The following is a 22,927-nucleotide window of genomic DNA, read 5'->3' on the forward strand; positions in this document are numbered from 1 at the left end:
TTTCCCCTATCCCACTCAAATATATATATATATGTATGAGAGCCCGCCTTTCCAATTCAAACTAGCCTATCAGGTCAGAGCTCAAGGACAAAGCTATAAGAATATACCTAGTTTTTCTTGCACTTATTCATTACAACAAGGCCATATCTTGTTCTTACATGTGTCAACATATATACAGTGCAATCAAAATAAACAAATGACTAGCTCATCACTCAGCATTTACCTTAATTAGCTGTTAATTTCACCCAGCTATTATCCAATCAAAGCTGAGAACCCACCTACTCATACTCCAAATAAAAGGGCCAGTGTTAAGGGGTGTTTCCTCTTAAAGCACCAGCACAAGATGACTTGCACAAAGGACTCAAGCCAACAGGTTACTGCTTCATTACCATGCTTTTTTTCTTACGTTAATACATAAGCTACAGCTGTACAGCTTGAAAAATTTAATGTCTGCGGCACAGTTGTCTGACCTACCACCCACCAGAATTAATTTCTGGTCTAATATTTGTATATATAAATATTTCTAATTATTTTATTATCATATATATGAATGTGCTAATAGTTTGCAAGTAGATGTCATTTCTCCACGTTTGTCTCAACTTGAGAAATGAGTAAAGATTCTTTTTTATCATCCTAGGAGACACAATATTTTTCATCCCAGCTGAGTAAAAGAATCTTTTGTATTGTCCAGTAGACACAATATTTTTCATCCCAGCTGAATAAAAGAGTCTCTGAGGAATCTGGGCATGTCTTCAAAATTGTGGTTATTGTGGACCAAGTTTTGTTTTTTAAACTCTGGCTTGTATTTATCTTTCAAAAAGAAAATAATGCTGTTGTGTTGTATTACCTTTTTATGTTATACTACAAGTAATATGACCGACTCCATCAAATTTATTTATTAATTTATGCATCCAAAATAGCTTTAGCCAAGTATAATCCCTGTGAAGAGAGCAAACAAAAAGATCGCTATAAATATTAAAATGTTGGAAGTCATAAGAAAGGGAGTTGAATAACTGAAAAAGCATCAATATGACCTGATGAGCCATCCATATGCATAACCTTTTCCAGATAGGTTATTTGTTCAGATAGAGAACTTCACTCATCCACATGTGGCTATTCGGTCATTGCAGTAATAAAAGTAATAGGCTTCATCCCCTTGTGACCCTGAAGGGGAAAAAGATAATATGGAAAATGAATAAATGACTCTACAGATATGACAGCAGATATAACTGCAGATTAATCGCACATTTTTCTGTGAGGAAAAAATCCAGGATGCTCAACTGTGAGAAATATTTAACATATCACTGTATTTTATGGTGAAATAGTCCATTTATAATCATTTTAGAAAGAATACAAAGCATTTGCGTACCTTTGTTTTGGCAAGAAACATTAAAATATGCCTGAACAGATACTAGCTTTGTGTTTCCAATTGCAATGGGCCAGATGATATAATGATTGATTTAATTAGAGCAAACTGTCAACCTCTCCCAAGAAAATCTTGAGAAAACATGTGGTCTGAAATACCACATCAGGACAAAGGAGAGAAAATATTTAGGCCTACCATTCATCCATCAAATCACAAAAAGCACGTTCTTCTCTCACACATGTCTATGCCTGCTGAGTGGTGGGAAGACAGCCCATGCTCTTTTTCTGCCATGTCATTACAAAATTAAAATCAGTGGATGGACCTTAGTTCCTGTAATGTATGACAAAAACACCACTGTAATCTGTGGATACCTTTCTGTGTGTTTCTGAGTGTCAAGATGTGATGTAAAGGCTAAATTGCTTCCAGACAAACACCTCATAGGTGAAAGAAGACCTGGGTCAAGAAGGCTGTTCTCGCCCTCTTACAAATCTTATTCTTGGCCTTGAGCGCTGGCCACTCAATTTTTTATCCACACCTCTGACCTTATGTCTGAGTATTGAGTATTACTGTATAGAGACAGAGTGCAATGCTGCAGCAGCTGAGACAGAAAGGATAGACAGGGTCCGACGTCATGAAATACCAAAGTAAGTACACTGGATTCCTTTATTTCCCAGGACCCCATTCTGTCCACTCTGAAAGGCTGATCGAGGGATCATTTAAGATAAAACATATTCACACAAGCCTGAGACTATGCAGACAGAGGAGTCTCCACTGCCGAAAACAAAGGGTAAATCTCAGATGTAATGGTAATGATGAATATATTGGTAATAAATACTGTAAGATATATTATGGTGGATGTGATTCCTTTACAAATGAACCAGTGTGACTTTGAACCTTACAGGGTAAGAGACATTTCAAAGTGTAAAAGGTAATTTGGCATAGAGAAGTGGATTTCAACAACTCCAGCAATTGATCTCACTTTACACTTCTTTTGTATAATTTAAAAAGTTTCAGCACTCTGTGCTTCAGTGTTGGACTTCCCCTGCTTTAACTAAGGCTTTCATGTGTGTCACCTACTCTGGCTCTGCCTTCATAAGTAATGGTTCTTTTCCTCAGTTCTTAGGTTGTGTAAATAATATCATCAGTCTTTCAGTGAGTTGCATGGCTGTGACAACATAAGTCAAGTCAAGTATGGGAATTTGCATAGCTGGCCTACAGGGCAGTAGAACAGCAGCTGTAATATTCTCAGGTTCATAATCAGACAGAAAATTGCAAGTGCAAGATATTTATACTCTAATGCGCTGGTATTTTGTTTTTAATTACGGTAACAATTACACCAATGATTACAACAATATATATATATATATATATATATATATATATATATGATATATATATATATATATATATCTCCACTAAAATTCCACTAAGGGAAGCTATTGTACTTCTCATTGCATTACATTTATTTCACAGCTGCAGTTGCACTTATTTTGCAGAATAAGATTTTATATGTAATTCTCTAAAAAAAAATGATATACTGTTACAGATTAAACTAGCTCCACCTTGGCAGTAAAATGCTATTTACACATCAGTAATATTAATCCAATAATATGATACTTATGTAAATACAACTCTCTCATCAGTTTTTGCTTTTACTTTGATACATTTGGTAGCAATCCTAAAATACTTTTACTTAAGTAACATTTTCATTGCAAGGCTTTTACTTGTAATTGTACATTGTATTGCATTAACAATATGAAGAGGAACATTCAATGCACTGTGTTCCTTCAAAATTACAGACACAAAAATATGCAACTTTGTAGGAGCTGTCAGTCATTTCTATTTTAGCCTGAGTCACAGTGGTTTATCAGCCATCAGCTTATCGGTCCAGAACATTAAAGACTGGCCACACTCTAGTAATTCTTGGAAATGGTAATTTTCTTATCTATATTACTTTATTGAAATATAAACACAGACTCATTCCTGGATATTAATCTACATACATCAGACATTTTCAATGTTTTAGTGCCACTGTGTGCAGTAGTGCTGCATTTACTCACTGCAGTACCCAGACACGATAAGGGGTGAAGACTATAAACGATATGTCCAAAATATTTTCTCACAAGTCCGACAGCATTTCTTGGAGAGCTTTACACAGCAAGCATGTCCGCAATAAAGCCAAAGATAATAAGATGAGGGAGAGGGAAACTGCAAAGACAGCCGGTTAGATAATTTGGCTTGGAGATATTCAATTTGCTGAAGATCCACCCAGGACATACTGTGTACAAGAGGCTGGGTCAAGGGATTTAGCCATGTGGGTCCAAGAGAGTTAAGCAAAGAGCATTTTTTATATATTTCTAAACTCCCTGATAAATGGTGTCCATGGTTTTCTGGTGCATTAGTGGAGGATTCATATCAGCTGTTTTCACAGCTGTTCTTCTCAAAGCCTTGGTTTAGAGAAATTCATTGTATCCAAAAGCAAAATCAGAGAGTATTGTAAGTGATTTTGGAACTGCAGGGTAGAACCAAACCTCAAGTCAAAAGCTCAAGTCTATAAAACAAGAAAATTTGTTACATTTGGATAAATGTGATCCAAACTTCCTTCCTAAATTCCAGGCAGGGTGCTTCATCATCCAAGGGCTTGATGGCAAAATCTCATTTATCATAACTCCTGAACAAAGGACAGCAGGACTCAAAAAGGGCTAAGACACACTATTTGAGATTATGAGATAAATCATTATGAAATAAAGTTTTTTAGCTTCAGTGATCATATCTATTTTGAGTATTTGAGGTTTATGGTGGAACACAAAGGAAGAAAAGGTTGGGCTCTAGAAATGAACCCTGTGGGATCCCTTGCACAGTGTCCACTGATGACAGTGATGGTGATAACTGGCAAATCATGACACATAAGATGCTACAGAACATAGATGAAGTTATGAGCCTATTAAGTACTTACTGTAAGATGTTCACTCAAAAATACAGGCTCTCCTCTGTCAAACACAAGAACTGAGATTTTACTATCCCAGTATTCACGTACAGTATGGGTACAGCTGGAGCAGTGAAACTAAAGTTCTTTGTAAAAAGCTGAGCTCACTGCTTCCATTAATAAAATGTGTCCTTTGTGAAGTCATTCCATGTCCAAGTTCATTAAAAATACAGATCAAGCCATTCAGATTAATACTGACATAATAGCAACTGCAGAGAGCTGATATCCAAAGGAGACAAGCACCACTCTACTGATGTTTATTGCTGTTGGTGAGGTGTCCTTTTAATTAAAAATAGTGTAATATACAGTCCTGAACAAAATCTTCAAAATCAAAAGGGCAACATCATTCTCCTGGAAGAAGTCCCTCATCAGGCAGGCGTTGTGAACTGCAGTGTTGTCCTGTTGAAAGACCCAGTCATCACCACACAGGAAGAGGGCCCTCAGTCAAGAGGGATGCCCAATTCAACATCTCCATATAGCCAGTTGCGGTTTGTTTTTGTTCCATTGAAGGAAAAAGCACCCCAGATCATGATGGAGCCTCCTCCACTGTGCCGCATAGAAAACATCTCCAGAGGGATCTCCTTGTCATGCCAGTAACATTGCAAGCCATCAGGACCATCCGGGTTACAGTTTTTCTCATCAGTGAATAAAACCTTCTTCCACCTTTCAATGTCCGATGTTTAGTGCTTCCTTGCAAAGTCCAAATGGGCATGTTTGTGGCGTGGGAGGAGACATGGCCTTTGAAGATGTTTTTTCTTCTCTTGCAGATGCCGTCTTATAGTTAGTATCAGTAAGGGCCTTAATATGGGTTGAGGAGCAGCCTGATCAGCCTGAGGATTTCAACCCGCAGGTGAAATTCTTTTGGGTCTACCACTTGACTTTTTTGTCCCATAACCCTCAGGTTCAAGAAATTTAAAATGACTCTCTTACTGTGTCCAACCTCGGCAGTGATGATGCGTTGTGAGAGGCCTTGCTTGTGCAGCTCAACAATCCTGCCACATTCAAAGACAGAAAGGCTTTTTGTCTTTTCGCCATCAGGAGGTCATGACGGTGTGAACGCCTAAAAGAAAATTACATGAAAGCCAGATTTTTGCACAGATTTTGACTTTTTAAGGCTATGGTCTTAAACTTTTGATCTCATGATGAGCAGCCTGTTTGAGTTTAAATGCAGTTTTTGAATTGCCTACTTTATTTTTTTGTCTTTTGCTCTTGTTTCTTCTTTTTCCATTTTGAAGCTCTGATTATGATCGACCAGCGCGAAATGTGAATACTAGTAATTTTCCCCTGGTCTCATTTGTTCAGGAGTGTATAAAGGACAGAAGTGTAATGTTAAAAAGGTTTCCCACTCACAATAAACCACTTGATAAATTTCCTACCAAAAAAGCTGAATTTCAGTGGATACGATCATATTTTGAATTCCCAGACATTTTTCCTTTTGTTATTCAAAAACATTTCACAGAGAAAACACTCCCCTATGATTCATGTCTTTGAACTTAAAACAAATCCCTCCATAGTTTCTGAATTCCACTGGTAGTAAGTAGTCTTTCTCCTACAGCCAAGTAGGCTTTAGCAATATGGTCCCCGTTAGCTTCATAGTCACTCCTTCAAATAATAAATCAATCTCAACTGTACTGAATTCCTCCATGGTTGCAATCCCATCACCCTTTCCATCATCCATGTGCAACTGGATCTGATGTGCTCTTCCCAATGGCCTCACAACACACAAAAATTCAGCTCATCCATTACTTGTACCATATCAGTATAAGGATAAAATGCCCCACAAGAATTAGCATCTTATGTCATGTTTCTGTCTTCTTGTATGAGCCATTCATTATGGTAGACTTTGGTGTGCCAAGAGGGAAGTTTGTACAGTAAATGTGTCAAGTGTCTTGCATGAGATGCAGTGGTGGAAGAAGCGGTCAGAACTTTTGAATAAGTAAAAAATACAAATACAAATACAACATTGTAAAAATGTCTTCCATGCAAAACCATTCTTAAGTAGAAGTATATAAGCATTGGCAGCTAAATATACTTAAGTAACATGATACTTTTACTACCCCAACCTAAGGGTCGGGACCCTCTTAAGGTCACAAGATAAAGCTGAGGGGTTGGGAGATGATTAATAGATTTTTAGACTTTTATCTAATTTTCAGGCACATATTGGATCATTTGAACAGATACTGAAATGAAACCATGTAAGAGGTTTAGAAGGGAATTGCCTCTTTGCTGGAACAACTTTTAGATGTCTGAAAGACGATGAGAAGAGACAAACAGATTTCATATAATAGGTCATAAAACAGCTAGGTTAGGAATCACTGGTTTGATGACTAACAAAGTGTTGCACTTTCTATACTCATCCATACATTTTTAATGCAAAAGTAACTACAGCTGTCAAGTAAATGTAGTGCAATAAGAAGCGCAATATTTCTAACTCAACTAGAGTAGAACTACAATGGAAATACTCAAGTAAAGTACCTCAAAACTGTACAGAAAGGCCATTTGAAGCTGCTGCATAAGACCCTAAACACATTTACAATGTTTTCTGTTGGTTCCAGAAGTTACCATTGTAAAGGTTTGTGTCATGTTATGCCCACTGTTGAGTCTGATGGTGTCTGCATTGTTAATCTGACTGGACAGTGGGCACTAAAACTGCTGTTAATAGGCTATGATTTGAATGGTAGCGCCCCCACCTGTTTAACTGGTGCAGTATGTTTTGGGAAGTATTTGACTGCCATGAACATCAACTTTTATACATGTTACAGTAAAGTTACCATGGAACATCTTATTATTGTATTTTTGATTTTTGTATCATTAATTTGTAGAAATGATGTTTAAGTTTGTAAATCAGTGATTTTTGTTTGGCTTCGTATATAGTTTTATATTTGATGTCATTCACATCTCATATTAGTGTTGTTTTACATGTTATCATTATCTGTAATGTTTTATTTCTTAATGTGGCTGTGATTTATACTTGTGAGGTATAATGTGGACTTGTTTTATTACACAATATTATACTGTACTTTGTATTAGGGCCAACAGAAGGGAGGGATTAACACCTGTCTTCACATCTAGGGCCCTAACAACTATCAGAGGACCAGATTTTTTTTTCCAGGGATGCCAGCTGGGGATAATTTATCATTATGATGTGTGTGGGACCAGCCCCTGATTGGGCTGATATTCACTTCAAGAAACAATAGACCTTTCTCATTGCAGACATTTTGGCAAAATAATAGCAAGAAAACCACAGGTGTAATTAATAACCTTAAAAAAGGGCTATTGTGTTGGGTGTTTTAGCTCCAGGGTCCTGATATTGTGCTGGCTCGCTGTCATGGCTTTGTAATTTACCCAAATGAAAAAGAGACATCATTATTTTTCTCAGTTACATCTGCATTTTCTCTGCTTTGACAAGTTTTTTTTAAATTATTTATAAGATGAGACACTTTAACAAGGGGAGAATTTGAGAGGTTTTCTTCTAGATATGGACACATATCACACCTTTGAAATCTGTGAGCCACTTCTCTGAATGGAGGATTTTGTCACGGTAGGAAGACCACAGGTGTAAATAATAAAATTAATGATGGCTGCATTCCATGTAGCTGCTTCAGTTACAGATGCACTTTAAAAGAACAAAGTCATCTTAATGTTATTAGTAACAGTGATTTTCCTGTGTCTGTGTCTGTTAGAGGTCTTTTTGTCCAGTCGTTTATTTACTTATCTGTTTTATTTATTCACCTCCATTAGTTTGTTCTTTGTTTCTTTACACATTTCTACAACACTAACTGTTGAAAACTATATTCTGCATTATAAAAGTCAATATAAAAAAAACAGACTGTAGCCTACAAACACATGAAAAGACTGCTCCTGTTTCTTAAAGGAGTTAAAGAGTTTAAAGGATAGAAAAGAGATATACATATATGTTGTGCAGAGTATCCATGAGAAAAACAAGTCACAGTCTACATTTATTCTGTCAATATTGCAAATATACTGCAAAAAGTATTTTCAAAATTACATTACATGTTGATAGAAATTTTATTTTGTATCTAGATAGATAGATCGATAAACAATTTAAAAGGTAATAACAGTAAAGGATTAATACTTTTGTCTTTCCCTTATGTTTAATTTTTTGTAGCTGCCTCTAGCAGTTTGATAAATAAGGGACGTGTTCGTCACCGGTGAGTGCTGCGATGCTGCGGCGCCACCTGCTGGTCAGACGTAGGAACAGCCTCAGGTCTGTGTACATTAGCACAGTCGAAGATGGCGACTGGAGTCCTTCAGAGAGTCGGCGGAGGCTTGGGTCGGGCTAAAGTCAGGGCCCGCTCGGCCGGACAGCTCGTCCTCTGGAGCAGGTGGGGCCGTCGTCAGTGTGCAGGGTTCAATGTTTTATCTCTGTGGTGTCTGTAGCTGTCCGCTGTGTGTTTTTATCAGCAGGTTTCTGAAGTGGCTACGGTGAGCCCGGGAAAGCTAGCCCCATTAACCGTTAGCCAGCCCAGTCCTCAGTGGCCTTCAGCTTCAACTTAACACAGAAGCTGCTGCACTTTAACATTATCTATTCCGGGATATTTAAGAGTAACGCTACGTGTGTTTGCTGGTGAAGGTGAAAGAAAGCAAGTTTCTGTCATCTTTTGCTAGTGAGCATCTCAAATGCTCAAGGTTAATTAGATACTTTATCTTTGTTGCAGCCTCTAGTGTGTCTGCTCTCTGATAGATGCTACATATAAGCTATACTCTGTTAGATACTGGCACCTGCTGTAATGCATATACATCAGTATCGTTGTGTGTGTGTGTGTGTTATGTGCATCAGAGGCGCTGACATGATGAGTTTATTGCAAAATCATGTGCCACAGCAGCTTTCACAGTTGTATACCATAACTGGAGTGTTACCATATTTATAAGCTCATGCAAAGATAAGGAATATATGTGCCCAGTGAATCTAATCCGGTATCAAAGATTAAGCTACCAGCAGCTGTCGTTGATCGTGACCTGTCTGTTTCTGCAGGGGGTTCACAACATCAAGCAGCAGAAACAGAGAGGACAGCTGGTTTAAATCACTGTTTGTGAGGAAAGTTGATCCAAGGAAAGATGCACACTCCAACCTACTGACCAAAAATGAGGAAAGTAACCTCTACAAAATTCAATGTAAGTTGCTTTCTCTACATTTGTACTTAATCCATAATAAACTGTTGATTAATTTAATGTAATAGTGATCTCAAATGCAAACTCTCTTTTCAGTCCACAATGTGAAGCCAGAGTGCCTGGATGCATACAACAAACTCTGGTGAGTGGTATTTGCATATTATTGTTAAAGTAGTGCCAACAGTAGTAGTAGGAGACCAGGACAACCAAAGTACAGTGTTGTGTTGTATTGAGTAAAAATAGTCTTGAGGGGTCTATTCCCGTGAGTCCTTCACAGACCAACCTTGCTCATACCTAAGATGCCTGGAGGCCATTTACTTACAGTTAGAGACTAACTTGGGACTTGCAACATTAGACAGAAGACATGTGAGCAGAAAACATGTGATTGTCATTTGAATCCAGTGTCACATACACTGATGATCTATGTACTGTATTTCAACATTTGATCCATGTGTTATTAAATTAATTTGTTTCTCATTCTTCACAGTGAGGATGTTTTGCCCTCCATCCATGCTGATAAGTACTACCCCTGTGAGCTGGTGGGAACCTGGAATACCTGGTATGGAGAACAAGACCAGGCTGGTAGGATTACTAATATCAACACACAGACATCTGCGGTGTAACTGATCAGGGGTCTTCACAGTTTTTAAAATAGGCAGGCGTGCTATACTACATATCCATGCAAGTATACCACCTAAAAACACTACTATTAGGGAAAAAACTGTGATATACATCCTTTTGTGATGTATGTATCCTGTCATGGTTGATTTTTTTTTAAAGCAATAGCAGCTATAGCACCACCTTGCTTGAGCATTCCTATTTTCCAGGGTCAGTATTTCACATTCTTCTCATTGCAGAACTACATTATATTACAGAAATAGTTGCATTAATTATTGTTCAGTAGTACAATCAGATCAAATATGTATGAAAAACAATATTACCTGTTTAGACTAAAGAGTTCTCAGCTAGCATGTGTATGCAGCAGCATTTTCAGAGACAAATACAGAATACAGAGTCTGAGGGCTGCATTAATGTTTTTCATTAATGATCATACATAATGAATTTGCTTTTCTGTAGTTTGTGTGCTGTGCATCTACCATATATTTTTCCCCCAGTTCACCTGTGGCGTTACAGAGGTGGATACCCAGCTCTAACAGAGGTGATGAACAAGCTCAGACAGAACAAGGTAAAGACTCCCTCACAAGCTTCTTGTTTGTGTCACCACTGTATAATGCTTAAGTCGTGAAAAAGCCATCAGTGGAAGTAAAGTGTATTGATTGGTGTCCATTCCATTGGCAGGAATTCACAGCGTACAGGAAGGAGCGAGGTAAGATGCTGTTGTCTCGCAGGAACCAGCTTCTCTTGGAGTTCAGCTTCTGGAATGAGCCCATACCCCGAGAGGGCCCCAACGTCTATGAGCTCAGGTCCTACCAGCTCAGGGTAGGTACCAGAGCCAGGGTTTATCTTATCATTAGCGGTGTTGTTGACGATAGCGACAGATTTATGAGTCATGCCTAATGACTTGGCCTGTGCCTTTGCTTTACCAAACATAATCAGCTCTTTTACCAAGAAATCCAAACATTTGTTAAACTTAAAAAACTTGCATGGATGAAACAGCTTATATTGAGTTAATTGCTCTGTATTTTTAAGTTTTTAGTTTTGTTTATGCAGGCCAAAATCACAAATTTGCCTCAAAGGGCTTTACAACCCAAACAGCATACAACACCCTCTATCCTTAGACTGCTGGTTCAAATAAAGAACCAACCTCCCACTGTCAGGAGGAGCAACAGTGGAGGGAACTCTCTTCCAGGACGGAAGGAAGTACAATAGATGTGGGATGTATAGAGTGGACAAAAATAACAGTAGTTTCTTTTTTGCTTTGTGTTGGTTAGTGTAGATAACAGCAAAACATGCAGGGCCTATTTCCTGACATATTGTGTGTTGTTTCATGTAAAAACTTTTCTGCACTTCTGACCAGTCACTCTGTTTTTGCTCGCCACCAGCTTTTAACTTCTGAGCAGCTCCACAGCAGCAGCTGGAACTTCAAGGCTAAAAATCATCTGTCATTGGAGAAAGGGAGAACGTTACCCCTTCACTTTCCTCGCTCACGTTTTCCCACTTAAACTGATGATCTCCCAGTCACATGCTTTACTTTTCTGACCTCTAAATAGTGTCCACCCTCACAGAAACATGTAATTACCCCTATGTCCTCAGCATTCAGGATGAGCGTGGTGCTTGGAACAGTCACCATTTGTGCTATTTTTTCAACTGGGTCACTATGAGCAGTTTATATCCACTTATGAACTCAGAGTTTAGATTGACAATCCAGTGGCACGTGATTTTAGCCTGAATCAATGGTTGAACTGAAATCTGTTTCAGTCCTACTGTACTTAATGTTTGATACACACTCTGCCCAGCTGCAGAAGCGGTTCTTCCTAATCTGAGAGGCAGAACTGTCTCTAGATCAGTGCTCCCTGTGATATGTGATGAATGCAAGCTATTATCCCTCATCACAGACTGAAATTACATCTCAGAAACGGCAGGACGTTTGTTGTTTTAAGCACCAGAGAATGATTGAAGGAGGCTTTTGGGTGTAGTTGTTATTGCAGCTTATCTTCACAATGACAAAATACCCGACTTACGTCTTTACCATTCATCTGTGTTAATGCGCTCACTCTGGAAAGAAGAGGAAAGTGTGATATCTATCTGTAGTTTGGAAAGTTCAGAATTATATATGTTTCATTGTAATAAAGCATACTGTGTTTTCTCTCCTGCAGCCAGGAACCATGATCGAGTGGGGTAATTACTGGTAAGGCAGCCTGTATTCATTTGAATCTCTGAACTGTAGTTACAGAACAGTTGCACTACATGAGACCTTCCTCATCACACTGTCATTAATAAGCGCTATTCCACAGAGAGGCCCTATTTTGAAGCCGTGCTGTCATGCTCTCAAGCCAAGATTCAGATACAAGTGTAACATGATGTACACTACAATTGTGTGTGTATAATGAGCCTGGAAAGAATTCACTGCGTGGTCTGATGGAGCCAACGGGTCGGCATTTATCAGTTTGTGCAACATAGTTGATTGTAATTGATTAAAACGAAGACGTGACTTTTCTGCACATGCCCTAGACTTTTTTCTCTGATAGCTCTAGTGGATTTCTCTGTTGGTCTTTGTACTTGTCTGACCTGTTTTTTCAATTGCCACTAAGTCCACTAGATTACATATCATAACATGTTTTTGGCTGCAACAGATGCTTCCAAAGTTACTGAAACGTGTATTGCTAGTATTCATGCTGTCAAATCATCTATATCCTTTTCCGGTTAATAGATTTGTGGTGATTCCTGACCACCACAGGCACCATTTAGGCAAATATAACATAAAACCCTTGAACCCTTTTTCTGCTTTGAGGCTTCATGATTCCACCCAGCCTACAAAAAAGCATAAATGTGATTTTTAAAATAAAGGGAAAAAAACACCTTTGATGAAAAGACCTTGTTAACACAAGTTCATTTTTTTCCCTAAAGCCAGTTCTTTTCTTTTCCTGCATTTGCATTTATGTTTACTTTAACCAAGCTTTATTTGAGCAAACCTCTATAGTCATGCACACAATGCCAGTAAAGCAATTTAAGGCAATTTCAGTATAATTTGAGGAGTTGAAAGCTTTAACTCCTACTTCATGTAACAACAACATGAAGAACTATGGCTGTATAGTTTTGTGTCCAGACAGTGATTACGGTTTGAATAAGTGCATGTTTGCTTTGGGGGAATACATAATGGATTTTAAACATCACCCCAGTCTACTCATTTCACAGAGACTTGGCTGGCGTTAAGATTCATAAACATACATACAGTAAGTTATAGCGTCACGTCTTATGTTTGGACACAATGTTGCAATGGATAATCACAGCTGTGGAAGACAGTTGTCGTCTATCTTACGTTAACAAAACAGACTAAATCCAATTGTGTAAATTAAAAACAGTCCAGAGTAAATTTAAAGATGATGTTGAAATCCTCGTCTGAAGACTGGTCAAATATCTAATGTGTGTGGCTGGTCTTGTTATGCCAGATGAAGCCTTGGAGTTTTTGGCCTGTATTGTTACTGGAGTTGTTCTTGTCCACAGGGCCAGGGCCATTCGATACCGCCAGCACAACAGAGAAGCTGTGGGAGGCTTTTTCTCACAGATTGGCAACCTCTATATGGTTCATCACCTCTGGGGTACGTTCAAATGTCATTTTCATGCAGAATTACTGTACAAACTCATACTGTTCTTGTAGATAATTGTGCTAATGCTGAAATCATTAGCTGCTCCACAGAAACTCAATGAATAACTGTTCTAATGATAAAGTTTTTTATGAAATGACAAATGATAAAATGCCAAAATTTGCTTTATTTTTCACAATTTCCTACATTGTTTAGACTAATAACTGCACTAATTTTTCAATAATCAGTGGATCAAATCAGTATGTGTAACATGAACTGAGCAACTTGGAGCCCTTAGCAGACAGCTATTGTCAGTGAGGAAGAACCGATAAACCCACTGCACTCTACTCGTTCAGCATCGAACAACAGACAGGCACAGTTTGCCACCACCTGGTGAATGTAGTGGGGCATTTAGTAGCTTAAGAGAGATTTTCTCCTCAAGGGTTGGTAGAGACCAAGAATAAAGAGGAGAGTGAATATTGGAGACATATTCATCAGGGACACAGTAGATTGAATGGATTTTCTATAAACAATATTAAAATGCATGTGATTTTTTTGATCTCAGCTTACAAAGACCTTCAGTCCAGAGAAGACACGAGGAATGCTGTCTGGCAGCAGGACGGCTGGCACGAGGTGGTGTATTACACAGGTGAGCAAAAATAAAATCCTGCTTCAAACATAAAGTGGTGATGAAACTCATGGTTGTGTAACTGCAAACTTTCCAAGACCTTCATTTTTTTAGGTCATTTGTCTTGAGTAACAACATATTGAACTTCTTAGTCACCCTTAAACCCTGTTGAACCTAATCAATAAAAGACTTAACTATGAGGACACATGAAATCAGCTCTAAATCCTTTGTGTTTGACCTTTTTCCAGTTCCTCTCATTCAGCACATGGATTCCAGGATTATGATTCCAACAAAAGCTTCCCCGCTGCAGTGAAATGAGAAGCGAACTGGAAGCTGAAATCAAGTGGCACCCTTTCGAATGTTAACATCCATCCAGATCATCAATATCGTGGTTTTGACCTTCTGTCAGTGCTGCCAAACAACACCCCTTCTCTTTTCTTGTCTTTGCTTTAATACTGCAATATGTCACTCAGTCAGAGGAGGCAACAATGCATACCATACTGTATATTTGGAATTGAAATAGTCCAGGCCACTTAAAGCCCTTGACAACGCACAACTCTGTCTTTTTTGGGGGGATTTCTGAGGCAGGATGAGTAAATCTGGCCAATTTAAACCTCCTGATGGTCATTATGTCCAACGTCACGTGCCACATTTAAGCTGGTCCATGTCCAAGTTTAGAACCAACCAAAGTTACTTGAAAAAGACAAGCAGCTAAATGGTATATACACGTGAGAACAGTTAGAAAGAATAGTACTGCTGATGCTCACTGCACAATGCAGTGGCTATTTATTTATTATAGTGTAAATTTGGAGTACTTATATTATCTATGTGTGCTGAGGAAGTGGTACTTTGATGTGAGCCATGCCATTGCTGAGTGAGGAGAAATCTGTATATTAATGAAAACTGTATTTCTGGTGCAAATCATGATGAAGATGATAGTGTGGTGTATAATATAACCCCCGAATTTTATAATTGAGGTCTATTCTAAATCAAACTTTTTTTTTTTCCTTTTTTTGGCAAATTTCTCCTTTCAGTTGCTTTTTCTGGTTGTTCCTGAGTTCCCTGTCATGGTAATATTGATGTTTCATGGTGCTGTGTTTGTAACTATGGCTTTTACTTTTTTCTTGTGGAGACAGCATGCCTGGTTTTAAAAACTGTTTTTATCCAACCTGTTTTAATGGGGCAAACTATCATGTATGATAAACTCTGAAAACAAGTGATATCTATCATTGGCTGAGGGGCCAGTCATGTTGCTGAATACTGTAATATCAGAGATTTTATTGTGAAAGGAAGCATGTTTATCTATCTTTTTGTTCATCAGTTCATCTGGAACAGTGTAGAGGGAAGGACAGCAACGCAAACACAGATTAAAGTAGTTCAAACAACATCTTTGACAGCATGTTCTTGTGTTTATTGCTGATCTTCTTTACAGGACTGAAGTCACCACACTCACTGACATGTCCAGTTACAGCTTTTAGTACTCATACACAGTTAAAACATTTCTACTGCTCATTGCACATGCAATAACATGCAGGAGTTGTATTAGCTTACCTAAAGACTTTAATGCAAAAAGTGCAAAAACACTAAAATCATCATCTTAACCCTTCACATAGACAGTGTTTGGTTATTGTAATATTGTCTAGTATAAAAATCAACAGGGTGACATCTCCATGAAGGTAAAATTGGTCTCACTAGTGTAAACATTTCCATTATAAAAATTTATTGAGAATCTAAGGAACCATTAGAGGCACTCCCTTAGGTGCAAATATAAAATGTCAAAATTAGTAACAGTACTCTTTTAGAATCTTTAGATCTTCTCCAGTTCTTTTAGCAGCTCCCCGAAACTTGTCACATACCATGAACTCCTCTCCTTAACCTGCTGCCTGACGACATTCCCACCAAATCCAATGAAAGCACTCTGAGGGTGAAAGAGACAATACTGTCATCACACACTGGCTTCAATACATTTAACTGACAAACTATTATTTACATATTTACATGTGCACTCACAGCGGGAGGGCAGGCCTCTAGATCAGTGGCTCCATCGCCGATCATCACCACCAGTCTTGAAGCCATATTGTTCCTTCAGCATGCTGATGACCTTTCCTTTTCCACCGCTCTCAGCTGTGGGCTGACTCTCATCAAAGCCAGCATACTCTCCTGGAAAACACACAATTTAATTTAGAGATGTAGGACAAGAACAAGGTGACAGGAAAGTTCTTAGAATAAGATTCAAGCCTTATCATTCTGCTCACAGGGTTGTACTAAATTGTTTCATGTGCTTTTTTTTTTTTTTTAAAGACAGGCACACTTACAATGCCCACAAAGACTCAAGCTCTTACCGTTGAAGTAGAACTTGAGCCGGTTGGCGTAGATGTGATGCAGAGGAATGTTCAGTTGAGTGGCCACATGTTCAACGATGCAGCGGAAGCCTCCAGAAATGAGGAACACTTTTATGTTGCGCTGGTGCAGACGGTCCACGAGCTCCCTGGATAAAGACAAATGGACATTCAGCAACATTCATATTGGAAACATTCAGCTTTTTATTATTTTTTTTGTAGCAGACGATAATTTGGACCAAGAAGCCTCATCTATCAATTGTGGCTGAGTAGTTTTGTGGATAAACTATGCTTGCACGCGCTTACAAGTAGATGTGAGTAATTAGGTACCTTTGCATATGCACAAAGGAGCAGGAAAGGCTTGAAATGATAAAACACATGCACAGCATTATTGCCAGCACACTCATATTTGCAGGATGACATTAGTCTCATGTCTAATAAAAAAGGTGAATAAATCACCAATAAACTGTCTGCCATGTCAGCAACTATGATAGTTAAATACAGACAGCCCATTTCTGCTCATACTAAATGACACTGGATGACTGATACATGTTGGAAGGAAGGAGCATTTATCAACTGCTTTTTATTTTCTTATAAACCGCTTCCAGAGACCATTATGCCTTAAAAAATACTCATGGAAATATTCTTGTTTTTCATCTTTCTGCTATTAAATGGCCACAACAATTAACATGTGCTGTGTTCTTAGAAATAAATGGGTCACCACGATACTTTTGTACTGAGTGAAATACAAGGCCCCCTGAATGACTGACACTATTGACATAAATAAAATCTTGACACACTCACCTGATACCCGGAGTCAGCTGAGGTGGGTGGTCTGTTATCAGTTTGTTCACTTGTTCCCTGGAACATCGGATGATGGAGAGACGCTCAGTCAGGGCTGTTTTAAAAGTCATTGAGCCGCCCATGGCTTTGCGAGTCCTGAAATGTACATGTAACACAGGATGGCTTTAACATCTGGACTAAATCCAATCATATCAAATAATAACATGAAACTTCTCTTTTAAGTACAACAGTATAGATTAATAAAAAGTAGTTTCTTCCCATTTAATGCAATGTTGACAGCATTTATACACATACATCTCAGTGACTGCATCTCCAACACCACAGAACTTGGCAAGTTCGTCAATGCCTTCCTCTTTGATGACTGTGCTGTCCACATCGAAACAGACCGCATCTGCTCTCCTGAAGAGCTCCTTTGTCTGTGAAAGTGTCGTCATCATGCTAGGGAGGGAAAAAAGTATACTGTAGGAGACACTCAAAACAACAGCATCATTTCAACACTGCAGGTGAAAACCCTGGCTGACCAGATGACTGGCTTGGGACAAAAACAATACAGACTCACTTTTTTGTGTGTGTGAATGTAACTTTTTTAACATCAGCTTTTGAGAAAATGTGTATATGCCAGCCAAGACCTTCTGCTACCAAGCGGTGGTTCACAGCCAGATTAAGGAAATTTCATCAGGTCAAGGAGGATGTCTACAGAAGTGGGAATAGAGCCCTGTACAAGCAGGCCAGAGACTCACTAACAAAGGAGATCAGAGTGGTGCTATGGTGCAGTCAGACCAACTTGCTCAGAGCTAGCCCACAGAAATGTGGCCCTTTGCTTTTAAATTCTGATTTATGCATAGATGCACATACAGCAAAATAACAAACACATCAGTTAAATAAAAGTGAGCAGGAAGGATTCCTGTCATAATCAGTGAATCCAAACAATCCATTTTTCCCAGAATGATGTAAATGAAGGGTATGATGAGCAACAAACCCTGACAATTTACTCCATAGTTGTTATGAACAAGGGCAACTGCAAAACTGATGTGCTCATGGAAAACACAATATTATCAGTAAAGAGAAAAAATTATGAGTGAGAGTGAAATAAACTGCAGCAGATATGAAGTAGACAGTATAAAATGTATGCTCCAACAAGCTCCCCCAAAAAGATACAACTCTCTTTTTTCTCTTTGATCTTGTCAAGAAAAACTTGTAAGGCAATAAACCAGAGATGTCAAAGATTTCAGGTTATAGAGGTCAGGCAAGGAGGTAATCTGAGGACAAATCTAATAGTCATTATCAGGGTCCCGAGCTGAATTTGTTGGTTTAACGTGAGGTCTGTGATTTTACCCGGCAGTTGCCTGACTGTATTGTTTAACTAAGCCCTGTAGGCTATGCGGCGGATGTCTTCAATCCATTGGAGCAGCAAACACATTCATTGACTAAAATACCTATGTGCAAACGTTTCTGCATCGACGGAACTCATCTCGTCAAACAAACACGTGTCCCGGGCCCGGTGGTGTGTGACAAAAACGCGTTACATAAAGCAGTCTGCGTAAACAAACCATACGAGGGGCCGTTATGGACATCCTCTGTCCATATTGCGTCACCCCCAGACACACTACAGAGGAACCGGGGCTGGCAAGAGAAACCCACTAGAAACATGAGGACGATGAAACCCGGTCAAACAAACAGCCTGTGTTTCTGTCCGGTGAAACTCGCTGCTGCAAGAGACTGGCACTGAAATGTCTCGTCGCTACGTTAAAAATAATCGATGCCGGTGTTTACGAGGATGTTACCTGTCCGGTTCGGTACGCGTCGTTTGATTTAGGTGCTTTGTACACCTTCTGTTCGGCTGTCCAACGTGAGAAACTACTCAAGTTGCAACGCCGGGCTTATGTCGTCGAAAATCTATTTAAAATATATATGCTCAATGTGTCCCCTGGTACTTACTGGTAGTGGCAGCGTCGAAAAGGCACTAACAGCAGCTCCAGCATTAGCCGACCCTTCTCAATGGGCTCACTGATGAGGAAGCGGAGCGCTGACTGGGGGCCAATCATAGCTAAGCCGGTGAGGGCCCGCCCACTGCCACTCCACACCACTGGCCCGGTTCCATGACAACAGCAACGGTCAACTAACGGCCACTTTATGCTAAATAAAGCGAAACTGTACTTTAGCAGAGTTTTATCTGCTATCCTTCCATTTTAAAGTGGGTTTTTTTTTATTACGAAGCTGACTTTTCAGGAAGAACTGATTCTGGCTTGATTTATAGTCTAATTGACAGCAGCCTGTGGGGGTCCCAGCCAAGAAGTTGGCGCAAACTTGGGCCCAGTTCTTACATGGATAACCGATTTATCCAGGTTATAATTTTGATGAATTGACAATGTCTGGATGTTTTGGTTCTTCGAAGATGATTGAAACACAAATTCTAACATTATACTGTATCCAATACGGATAACTTTTAGATTGTCTAAACATAATGCACAGTATGGTGCTTATATGATGTGTGGTACTTTATATTGTCAGCCCATTTTATTTAAAAAAAAAAAAAAAAAGTCAAAACCAAACAACAATAAAGTAGTCGCTTGTGTGAGGGGAAGGTCTCACAAACTGAATTATCATGGAAGTACAGTATAATCTTATTCTACAATAATATCACACAGATACAGACACATGATGGCATTTGCCATTCTTGTTTCTTTATATAGAGACTTTAGTTTCAAGAAGGAAAATATAGGATATCTGCTCTGAATTAGCTGCAACATTGGAGTATTTAAAGAAGTTGTAATATTGTTTATTTAAGAAATTGGAATATCCCATTGAGATAACTGAGGTGGCAGAATTAGTGAGATAATTTTTTTAAAGTATTAAAATGAAAACATGAATAGCACAAATGCATTTAAACAATACTCTAATTTTCTAATAGCAGATAAGACACGCCCTAAATCAAATTTTAAGGAAAACGGACAGCCTCCAAAGACATTACCCTGACCTTAAAAATGTCTCCACCAGATGATGGCGGTAACGGGCCGGAAGCTGACTGCAAATGCCATAGGATGGAAGAAGAAGAGGAGGACGAAAAACGACCATGAAGAAGAAACTGAAGCCTGGGGATGCTATAGTATGTTGCCTTTAATGTAGCTTGGCTATAAAATACCGCTGTTTGTCGTCCTGGTTTGCTTCGAAACCTGACCTGGGTCCCGAGGAAAATGTGAGTTTGCATGTCAGGACAGTTTACTTCAGCGAGCAGGTCAAATGTCTTTGATAAGCTTTTGGATATACACGTGAAATACGTTAGCTTCTGTAGCTAGGAAAGCATGTGGTCAGACACATGCAGAAACCTGTAAGTATTTCTGAGTATTTTTATGGCAGACCATTGCAAGTGCAGGGCTGTGATATTTGACTGGACTAGGTGTTTTAGTTTGGTCCACAACAGAAATCAAGCCTCTGTAAACTCTTAAATGTTGTGTAATTAGTGTAACTAATTTGAAGGACCGCTCAAGGCTGCAATATGGTAAGACTTGCTAGGTTTAAAACTTCCTCAGTAAATATTCCCAGTTAGAAATTTAGAAAGTCACTCTGAATGTGCGTATAGAAATAAAACATTGCTCTCAATTGGGTTAAATATTTGTGCACCTCTTGTTTTATGATCAAATCACAGGATCACCTTGGAGAAGACCTTCAGCCTATTCAACATGGAGGAGCCTTGATCCTTAAAGTCACAGACCATGCGGCAGAGGTGAGGAGGGGCAGATTATCATAGATGTTTATCATAATACAAGAGGAGAAAGTGTACTTAGTGTTTGTCAAGTCAACAGAGTGAATGATACAGCAAAGACACGTTTTGTAGAATATAATCTGGGCATAATTTATGCTTCTTCCAGGGTGTGGTAAGGTAACATGGTGGAAAACCTTTTCTGTAGCTGGGCCACAAGTGTATGCACAAGTGTTACATTACTTATTTAATTTTCATCACAATAAACTAATAAAGTAATATTCTTTAACATCAAACAAAGCTACAGCAAGTAACTGAGAAATTTCCTACTTAATGATATATCTCTGGTTATTGTCTTGCTTTGGAGCAGTTCAGCTCTTGAGCCAAAGCACTCTTTAAATGCTTTGTATGGACATAGATCTCTTAAGCCCAGATGTGTCCTCTGGTCTTTGTCAACATTTAACCTCCATCGTGTTTTCATACCAAGCACTCACCAGTCTAATTTGTGCAGCTAAACCTGGGTCAGTAAACATCTTAATGTGTAACATTAACCTGCTTTCTGTTATTGAGCTGACATCTTCTCTCCTTACATAGAACTGATTCATGCTGCTGAGGATCAGTGTGTGAAGATGGGATTGTTGATCCTTACAGAGCTGAAAGGACAAACATGGAGAGGTAACTCATTGTTGGTAATAACATCATGTATTTGAATGCATGGCTGAATTCTGTTTTACTCTTGAAATAGTAAATACAGTCAGACACCATGCTAAATGATTGTTTTCACACACTGACTCAACAACAGGAGAAGAGTGCTTATTATGTGCTTCATTCTTATGTCAGAGTGAATACAGCAATGTGTTACCAGCTTGAATATTAGTTTGTATATGATTATATCTACAAGCCTGCGAATGAATATCGTTTTAATCGACAGAGACATACAGTCTACATATTAATTTATATATTTTGACAAGTTAATATTTTTGTCAAACAGTAACCATAGATCCACTTTATACACCCTGGTCTAAAGTGTGTGTCTGAGTGATTTCTTGTGTCTGTATTATCTCAGCAGACAAATTCATCTCATATCCTCTGTTTTACTCTTTTTGTTCCAGCATGTGTCAGGATATATCTTAATGGAGAAGTGAAGTAAAGCACACTCAGTCACGCAGCTGACTGACCTCCAGTCTATGAAAAATGGCCTGAGGATGGTATGTTTGACATGCTATATCAGTTTTATTTGTAGTTACGGATGAGGCATGGCCGAATTCTGTTCCAGCTGGTCTGTGGTGGATACAGTCAGACACCATGCAAAAGTCTCGTCTCATTTCTGCTAAATGACAGGATGAGTGCTGTGCCCTGAGCCTCATCCAGCTGTACAGGAATGAGTACAATGATGCATTCTGAAATTGAAGATGCTGCTCTGCAATAGTTGCTGTTGGGTTTGGAGTGATTTTTTTTCCCTCTGTTTTGCTTAAATTATGCAGAGCAACCAGAGTCAGCTTCTGAAGCAGGGCTGTGGGAAAACTTTACTTACTCCTTTCATATGGTAAGAAAATGAAATGTCAAAGTAATTATTATCTCACTGCGTGATGTGTTTAACTCAAGATGTTTTTCTGTTTACTTTTTCACCCATAGCTCCATAATGTGAAGCACATCTTGTATCAGAAAGTAGCACTGTCTGCCCTTGAATCTGTTACATTCAGGATGCTGCGGATGTGAATGTACCACACTCATTTATAATAAACCTTTAACTGTGTTCAGAATGG

At 38.8% G+C, this 22,927-nt stretch overlaps 2 protein-coding genes, 1 long non-coding RNA gene and 2 other non-coding genes across 5 annotated transcripts; 4 read left to right on the forward strand and 1 right to left on the reverse strand.

The window, feature by feature from the left end:
* The first annotated feature begins 8,555 nt into the window (after nucleotides 1–8,555).
* Nucleotides 8,556–15,705, forward strand: LOC108886375 (protein NipSnap homolog 2). The gene is made up of 10 exons (XM_018681213.2): nucleotides 8,556–8,698; nucleotides 9,349–9,488; nucleotides 9,582–9,627; nucleotides 9,973–10,067; nucleotides 10,601–10,671; nucleotides 10,785–10,925; nucleotides 12,263–12,294; nucleotides 13,611–13,705; nucleotides 14,256–14,339; nucleotides 14,567–15,705. The coding sequence occupies exons 1-10, from the start codon at nucleotides 8,607–8,609 to the stop codon at nucleotides 14,629–14,631; spliced, it is 861 nt and encodes a 286-aa protein (XP_018536729.1). The 5' UTR covers nucleotides 8,556–8,606; the 3' UTR covers nucleotides 14,632–15,705.
* Nucleotides 15,706–15,707: 2 nt separating this feature from the next.
* On the reverse strand, nucleotides 15,708–19,556 carry psph (phosphoserine phosphatase). Its single transcript, XM_018681214.2, is given in 7 exon segments — nucleotides 15,708–16,236; nucleotides 16,329–16,379; nucleotides 16,381–16,478; nucleotides 16,661–16,806; nucleotides 17,462–17,596; nucleotides 17,756–17,899; nucleotides 19,400–19,556. Coding segments are annotated over 7 exon segments (792 nt in total). The 5' UTR covers nucleotides 19,507–19,556; the 3' UTR covers nucleotides 15,708–16,125.
* A 932-nt stretch (nucleotides 19,557–20,488) lies between these two features.
* Nucleotides 20,489–22,917, forward strand: LOC108886381 (uncharacterized). The gene is made up of 6 exons (XR_001961441.2): nucleotides 20,489–20,657; nucleotides 21,108–21,185; nucleotides 21,756–21,836; nucleotides 22,274–22,369; nucleotides 22,646–22,707; nucleotides 22,797–22,917. It is a non-coding gene; the product is annotated as an uncharacterized LOC108886381 (long non-coding RNA).
* LOC127139088 (small nucleolar RNA SNORA15) lies at nucleotides 21,874–22,014 on the forward strand. Its single transcript, XR_007808976.1, has one exon. It is a non-coding gene; the product is annotated as a small nucleolar RNA SNORA15 (small nucleolar RNA).
* Nucleotides 22,416–22,554, forward strand: LOC127139090 (small nucleolar RNA SNORA15). Its single transcript, XR_007808978.1, has one exon. It is a non-coding gene; the product is annotated as a small nucleolar RNA SNORA15 (small nucleolar RNA).
* Nucleotides 22,918–22,927: the final 10 nt, after the last annotated feature.

This window comes from Lates calcarifer, linkage group LG21, assembly GCF_001640805.2.
Source record: "Lates calcarifer isolate ASB-BC8 linkage group LG21, TLL_Latcal_v3, whole genome shotgun sequence".
In the NCBI taxonomy this organism is placed as follows: Eukaryota; Metazoa; Chordata; class Actinopteri; family Centropomidae; genus Lates; species Lates calcarifer.

Bases quoted from the DNA above. Each gene is read 5' to 3' on its own strand.
- LOC108886375 (XM_018681213.2), top strand. From the start codon at position 8,607: ATGGCGACTGGAGTCCTTCAGAGAGTCGGCGGAGGCTTGGGTCGGGCT. The intron at 10,068-10,600 runs GTAGGATTACTA...TTTTTCCCCCAG, and splicing joins TGGAGAACAAGACCAGGCTG to TTCACCTGTGGCGTTACAGA. The intron at 10,672-10,784 runs GTAAAGACTCCC...TTCCATTGGCAG, and splicing joins ACAAGCTCAGACAGAACAAG to GAATTCACAGCGTACAGGAA.